General features: G+C 42.8%; 1 protein-coding gene and 1 non-coding gene across 5 annotated transcripts in view; both read right to left on the minus strand.

Annotated features, from left to right (window-relative positions):
• LOC106602498 (uncharacterized) overlaps nucleotides 1-7,713 on the minus strand; it is a 38,209-nt gene extending 30,496 nt beyond the window's left edge. For 3 of the 4 annotated variants that reach the window (XM_045717520.2, XM_045717522.2, XM_045717519.2), the window contains exons 1-3: nucleotides 2,440-6,268; nucleotides 1,802-1,932; nucleotides 1,435-1,602 (exon numbers count right to left, since the gene is read on the minus strand). In XM_045717520.2, coding sequence (XP_045573476.2) covers nucleotides 1,435-1,602; nucleotides 1,802-1,932; nucleotides 2,440-2,689 — 549 coding nt within the window. In that variant the 5' untranslated portion in view covers nucleotides 2,690-6,268. Of the gene's footprint in view, nucleotides 1-1,434; nucleotides 1,603-1,801; nucleotides 1,933-2,439; nucleotides 6,269-7,525 lie in introns of those variants that run through there. The other variant, XM_082974203.1, reaches the window with a different exon arrangement.
• On the minus strand, nucleotides 4,657-4,752 carry trnat-ugu (transfer RNA threonine (anticodon UGU)). The gene is made up of 2 exons: nucleotides 4,713-4,752; nucleotides 4,657-4,692 (listed from the first exon to the last, which is right to left on the minus strand). It is a non-coding gene; the product is annotated as a tRNA-Thr (tRNA).
• Nucleotides 7,714-7,818: the final 105 nt, after the last annotated feature.

Below are 7,818 nucleotides of genomic sequence, written 5' to 3' on the forward strand. Positions count from 1 at the left end.
ATTTTTAATCAATTTGCTAAAAATTCTTAACCTGTTTTTGCTTTGTCATTATGCGTTATTGTGTAGATTGATGATTTGCTTATTTAATCAATTTTAGAATAAAGCTGTAACGTAACAATATGTAGAAAAAGTCAAGGGGTCTGAATACTTTCCGAATGCACTGTATGCCTTATATTTTACAATGTCTGGACGCAATATATACTTAAATCTGTTACCCTTGTTATTCCAAATGCATCTGTGGGTCTTTTTAGCTGACAACAATGAAAACTAATCTTTGTCTTTAATGCAGGGTTTGATATAAACGTCAGAAGCTATTGAATGGAATGGTTACTTTCTATGTCATTGAGTGGAATGTTTTTTCTGGTGGTGTATCCGGAGGTAGCTCCTCTCTGAGAAACTCTTCCTGCAGTGCGTACAGGCGAACGACCTCTCTCCCGTGTGGACCTTCAGGTGCATCTTCAGCTGGTGCTGGCGTGAGAACCTCTTCTCACACTGGGGGCAGCTGAAGGGTTTCTCCCCTGTGTGGACCCTCTCGTGCCTCTTCAGGTCACCAGCCTGAGCGAAGTGCATTTGACAATGGGTACAGCTGAAGGGTTTCACCCCTGTGTGGACCCTCTGGTGCCTCTTCAGGTTGCCAGCCACCGAAAAGCGCATATGACACTGGGTACAGCTGAAGGGTTTTACCCCTGTATGAACCCTCTGGTGGATCTCCACCTTCTGGAGGCAGCTGAAGCCTTTGTTACAGAACATGCAGAGGAACCGTTTATCTTTAACATTGCCTGATGTGGCTCCCCCTCCCTGAGCCTGGGCTCTAGCCCTGTCGTTTGAGTTCAATAGCTGATTGGAAAGGACATGGCTGTGTGATGCGGAAGGTGCCATCGACGTGGACCCTGGATTGCGATCCCTGAATGTGTGTAAAGGGGAGAGGGTGGCAACATTTGCAGTTGTCTCTAAGCTTCCCCTATAATCTAAGGCATCTCTGCCCTGTGAGTGTCCATCTCCTAGGTGACTATCTGCATTCAATAGGGGAGAAGCGTAGCCCTCCACTTTTACAGTCACCTCATCTACCACTATGACCTCCCCTTTCTTATCCAGGCACCCTTCAGAGTATACACTACTAGTGTACTGGTTCCAGTCCCCTCTAGACAGATCAGTCTGTGTCTCTAAACCCAAGGATATGTTGCCAGGGTCCATCTCTGTTGCATAAGAACATGGAACATCCCCATCAGTGTCTAACGAGTCACCATCACCATGGGAATTAATCTGGCTCTGATGAAATACCGGTAAATAGTCTGAGCCGGGAGCAGGAGGACAGCCCAGTCTCCCCAGCCCCAGTCTCTCTGGGTCAGATCCTGTGTGTAAGAACCTTTGTGTTACTGTTAATATCTCGGTGTCCATCTCTGACTTGAGGATGGGCTTCGGCATTCCACTGACCTCTGTGATGCTGCGTTGGGTCCAGGCCTGGGGTGCGGAAGTGGTGGCAAGGTCCTCGGTGGCTACAAGGTGCTTTCCAGCCGCACCAGTCTGGATGTCTCTGCTGTGTCTTGGGTCCTCCTCTCCTTCAGACCTCTCCTGCTTGACCCCAGGACCTGCATTTGCAGACTGACATAAGAAGAGGGGAGGTTATTACAGGTACATTAGTAGAATTGCATAACAATGTCATTGGGAAGTCTCCAAGCTCCCCGATGGCAGATAAATAACGATGCACATGTAAGCAAGTGAATAGCTGCGGGGAGCCTTTCTGAAATAAACTGGCCACATTTGATGTACTATAATTTTAATGTAATACTATTACACTAACCTCTATCACGATAACGTGTTGGGTTGAGGTTCCACTCCCCTCATCAACAGTGATTGGTTGGTCATCGCTCCATGTATTGTGTCCCGCTGGCTTCACAAAGCTCCTGTGGCCTCCAGTGAGATGTCCTTCACCTGAGAGAGTGATTGGGGGAAAAGAGGTGGTACTGTCAATGCTCAACTGTATATTGTACACTATCTAGAATTGGCAAGGATGTAAGGTAAGACTTCACATAACTGCTTGATATACTATTTATAGATTGATTATGTTCCATGCATTATATCATTTTCAATTAGTAAATAATAGGAAACGCAGTAAAGCAATAATCTGGTTAGAATATGATAGTGTCTATCTGCAAATTAGTTATGTAAGCAGAATGATTTTGGGGCTCCCGAGTGGCGCACAGGTCTAAGGCACTACATCTTAGTGCTTGAGGCGTCACTACAGACACCCTGGTTCGAGTCCAGGCTCGTCCCATAGGGCGGCGTCGTCTAGGTTTGGCTGGTGTAGGCGTCATTATAAATAAGAATTTGTTCGTAACTGACTTGCCTAGTTAAATAAATAAAAAACATCTAAAGTTACACATGCGCAGATGTGAACGAGGAGACCGGCCCACAGCCTCCGCCTTCTGCAAAATGTACCTCTTGCCATTCCTCTATATCTGTCGAGGATCTTGGGACGACTGGTAAGGACGCGGTCCCGTGCCACCTTTAGTTCCAGTAGCTGTAGTTTCCTCCGCAATGCCCTGTTTTCTTTCTGGCTTTGAGTTATTTCCAAACGAAACACTGCGTAGTCGTCGTCTACGAGTTTACAGACTTCTGCCACGGCTGCATTCGCTAGCACCTCCATAATGGAGGCTATTTGAGTGTGAACAGCAATACAGTTAGCCATTGTTAGCAGCTAGCTAGTTAACGTCTATCAACCAAGTCCTGTCTCAAACGCGAATTAAACACTATATGGGGTAAGTGGGTGATGCTGTGAAGTTCAATGAGGCATATTGAGTTCCAGGGTGTTAAAAAACGTCTAAATAACAACAAAAACCTCTAACGTGTAATTTTTTCCTGTTCACTTCCGTTTACGCTTTTTCTTCAGTGGTTTTTAAATGGCGGTTGCCAACCAACTTTAGTGATGCATTTCCGCCACGGACTGGAGTGTTGACCAGAGACGAAGGTCTGAAATGTAATTCTACCCAATTAAACCCTTCTCCCTAAGGAAACGGAATATATAATTTAATACAATATCACCTTAAGGTTTTCTTAACAGTTCAATTAAACTTGACTCCTCAATACCATTATTCTTTAATACTAATAACCAACTGTCCCTTTCCCTCCCATATCGCTGGCACTAGAAAGAGTGCCAGATAGAAAGAGTTCTACTGTCTCCATCTCCCTCTGCCTATGATCTAACTTCCCAGTTGGATGTTTCCTGACTAATTTCAAAGTGCTGTTGAGCCTGATGAGTCTCAGCCTTGTGATTACATCTTCATCCCTTCTCTCTGGACCTCCCTGCCTCCACCTTTTCCTGGATCTTGACAGGTGTCTTTCCCTTCCTTTTCCACAACCCTTACCATGTTTTGTTGTTGTTGTTTTTTTACCACTGTTCTCATTAATCCCTTGGTCTCTGCTTTACTTAAGAGAAGATCTTATTGGTTGGTGTCATAGCTCAAAGGGTGTGGTTAAATGAAAAGGGTATGCAATGTTTTTTTTAAATAAAGTACTACTTATAGTATTACATTACACATCAAATCTCCTATGATCAGTATCTTTCAAGCTGAGAGCAGATTTGTTTAAAAAGAAGGTGTGTTAGCAAGAATAGAGTAGAAAATAATACAATGATTTTACTCCATCATCATCACATCAGTAAGGTAAATATTAAACTGTCCTTGTTCTAGCCAAGATACTGTCTCTCTAAAAACAGGTACTTACACAAGCCTGTTTCAAATGACAAGTTAATGAATGTGTGGTTAATTACCCTCCTAGAAATTATAGGCTGTCTGAGCTCTTTTTCTACATGCCTCTAGTGCGCATCCCACATTTCTGAAGGGATTACCGTTCACACAATTTCTGAAACTGAAGTGCATTCGTACTAGTAAAACATATGTTGAAAATTAGGCTATGAAAATGTAGACAGCTTGAGGTCCATCCATAACCTTAAGTATGGCTTGATGATGCTCTCAGTAGAGTACATATCCTTGATGAGACCTCAACCAGAAGGGATAAAAGATACAGATTTTAAAAAATGCATCTTTACCACTACATATTATCAATTTAATGATCACATCAAGGGAGCCATTAAGTAACATTGGAATGTCCTCATGTCTGATCCTGTTTGCCTGAAGATTCTCTCTGACCCTCCTCTCTTCCCACTGCAGGGCAGGGAATATCAGGGACTTCATTGTTCGAGCTGACACTTAGGCCCCTCCCCCCAAAAATAAAAAATTATAACGGACGACTGAACAAGGTTAACTGTTTCTTACCCTGCTGTAGGTGTGCGGCATATAGGGACTCCTGTATTAAAGTGAGCGAATTCAATAGCTCTGCCATTGGTAAACAATACACTATGAAACAGTTCCTCACATGCAGCTCTTCTAAGGTCATATACCTTATCTCTTGTCCATGCAATAACCAATACATGGGCAAAACCAGTAAACAGGTAAGAACACAGGAGTGCTGTAAGGAGAAATGACCCTAAATCCCCAATAGCACGTCATTTCTCAAAGGTCGGTCACCCAATCTCCTCCATGTCCTTCTGTACAGAAGATAACAGTTTACAGTTACAGTTTAGTCATTTAGCAGACGCTCTTATCCAGAGCGACTTACAGTAGTGAATACATACATTTCATGCATTTTTTTTGTACTGGCCCCCCGTGGGAATCGAACCCACAACCTTGGCGTTGCACACACCATGCTGGCATTACAAACACCATGCTCTACCAACTGAGCCACAGGGAAGGCTGGTAGATAAAATGTTCACATAGGGGTGGTAATCTTGAACTGAGTGTTCTCCAGACAGAATACAGGTGGATGTTCTATCCAAAAACTCTCCACCTATCAGGCATAAATGAAGAATTGTTATTGAAGTTTTACTGGTGCTTGATACCCCCCATCTAGTGTTTTCTTTCAATCTCTCAAGCTCCCTACTCTACATTCTGTTTCTCTACAATCCTGTGCTATTTATTCTGAGGAAATGTTCACATGGTATTTCTAAATGCAATAATTGATTATATTTCTCGGTCTGCTGATGTACACAATGTAGTAGTTCATGCATTCTATTGTATAAGGTACTGATTCATAGATTTGATGTATTTTATTTCTTGATCATGTGACGTACGCAATTATCCTTGAAATCGAAGCCAGAGGTGTGTGTGCACCGATCATTTACGCCGTGAGTCAAACTCATTCAAAGCAGGGCCGAGTGATTGGGGGTTTTCGCTTGTCCCTTGTACTTGATTGACTAATTAAGGTCACTAATTAGTAAGGAACTCCCCACTCCTAATTGAAAGGAAAAAACAAAAACTAGCATACACTAGGCCAGAGGTACTCAGATCTTACCCTACGAGGTCTGGAACCTGCAGGGTTTCTGTTCAACCTGATAATGAATTGCACACACCTGGTGTCCCAGGTCTAAATCAGTCTCTGATTAGAGGGGATCAATTAAAAAATGCAGTGGAACTGTTTGAGGTCCAGAGTTGAATTTGAGGGCACTAGGCCCTCCATGGAATGAGTTTGACACCTATGACTTACACTGATGGCTTGATGCGGAAACGTTTTGTTTTCATCTTTTCACCATGAATCTTTTTTTATTTTTTGCATTTAAGCCCCAGTTTATGTATTTCATCCTTTTCGACAGGGTTCCACTGGTATACAGCAATCTTTAAGTCGTACCACAGATTCTCAATTGGATTGAGGTCTGGACTTTGACTATTCCAAGACGTTTAAATGTTTCCCCTTAAACCACTCCAGTGTTGCTTTAGCAGTTTGCTTAGGGTCATTGTCCTGCTGGAAGGTGAACCTCCGTCCCAGTCTCAAATCTCTGGAAGACTGAAACAGGTTTCTCTCAAGAATTTCCCTGTATTTAGCGCCATCATTCAATTCTGACCAGTTTCCCAGTCCCTGGGATGGTATTCTCGGGGTGATGAGAAGTGTTAGGTTTGCGCCAGACATAGCGTTTTCCTTGATGGCCAAAAAAGCTCAATTGTACTCTCATCTGACCAGAGTACCTTCTTCCATATGTTTGGGGAGTCTCCCACATGCCTTTTGGTGAACACCAAACATGTTTGCTTATTTTCTTCTGGCCACTCTTCCGTAAAGCCCAGCTCTGTGGAGTATACGGCTTAAAGTGGTCCTATGGACAGATACTCCAATCGCCGCTGTGGAGCTTTGCAGCTCCTTCGGGGTTATCTTTGGTCTCTTTGTTGCCTCTCTGATTAATGCCCTCCTTGCCTGGTCTGTGAGTTTTGGTGGGCAGCCCTCTCTTGGCAGGTTTGTTGTGGTGCCCTATTCTTTCCATTTTTTAATAATGGATTTAATGGTGCTCTGTTGGATGTTCAAAGTTTCTGATATTTTTTTATAACCCAACCCTGATCTGTACTTCTCCACAACAATGTCCCTGACCTGTTTGGAGAGCTTCTTGGTTTTCATAGTACCGCTTGCTTGGTGTTGCCCCTTGCAGACTCTAGGGCCTTTCAGAACAGGTGTATATTTTTACTGAGATCATGTGACACTTAAATAAAGTCCACCTGTGTGCAATCTAACTAATTATGTGACTTCTGAAGGTAATTGGTTGCACCAGATCTTATTTAGGGGCTTTATAGCAAAGGGGGTTAATACATATGCACACACCATTTTTCAGCTTAGAATTTTTTAGAATTTTTTGAAAGAACTTTTATTTTTTTTCACTTCACCAATTTGGACTATTTTGTGTATGTCCATTACATGAAATCCAAATAAAAATCAATTTAAATTACAGGTTGTAATGCAACAAAATAGGAAAAACGCCAAGGGGGTTGAATACTTTTACAAGGCACTGTATAGTATCGCTATTGTTATTTTACTGCTGCTCTTTAATTACTTGTTTTATTTCTTACTCTTACTCGTATTTTTTAAAACTGCATTGTTGGTTAGGGGCTCGTAAGCGTTTCACTGTAAGGTCTACACATGTTGTATTCGGCGCATGTGACTAATAAAATTTGATTTGATTCTCACTACGACTCAAGAAAGCATGCCGTTTTTCGGCTACAGATTAAATAAATGATGAACTTCACAGGGTGGTGAAAGTGCACAGTGATGAGCTCGATGCTCCTTCCAATTAAATATCGAAGGTCTTATTCTAGTGAAATGCTGTTTGAAAAATAAAAAGAATCTCTTATCCATAATAATCCTACCTGCACTGTATCTGCCTGCTGTTGGCTAGAGCTCATGTGCCAAGACCACAGTGGGGACATTCGCAATAACGCTACATTTGTTGTGATAAAACCATCAGTAGAGTTGAACATGCAATAGAAACCCATTTAATTGAAGACAAAATTAATCAAGTCCTGGGCCTGTATCCACAAAGCGGCTCAGAGTAAGAGTGCTGATCGAGGACCTGGTCACCACCTGTCTACATAGTCTTATTCATGATTATCTAAAAGGCTAAACTGATCCAAGAACAGCACTCCTACTCTGAAAGTAGTGGATACGGGCCCTGACCTAATACCATTCAGACAGTAGTTCACAGTGGGCTCACCTCAGTGAGACTGTGTGGTCCTGTGCTGCTCAGTTGGTTCCTCTGTGGGTTCAGGAGGAGGTGTAGTCTGGTTGTCCTCCATAACCATGGTCCCCTCAGGGTTCCCCAGACCCTCCTCACACCCCTCCTCCACCAGCAGCACCTCCTGGAAGAGGCAGGTGATACAGATTACAGACATACACTCCCTCAGGTACGTACACACAGATAAAACACACTTTCAACATGGAGTGTTTACCCATCCCCACTATGTTTGAGTCCTATACTGTAGTTACAGAATGACTTCATTGTTGTTA

Source organism: Salmo salar, chromosome 04 (genome assembly GCF_965601325.2).
Source record: "Salmo salar chromosome 04, fSalSal1, whole genome shotgun sequence".
Taxonomy (NCBI): Eukaryota; Metazoa; Chordata; class Actinopteri; order Salmoniformes; family Salmonidae; genus Salmo; species Salmo salar.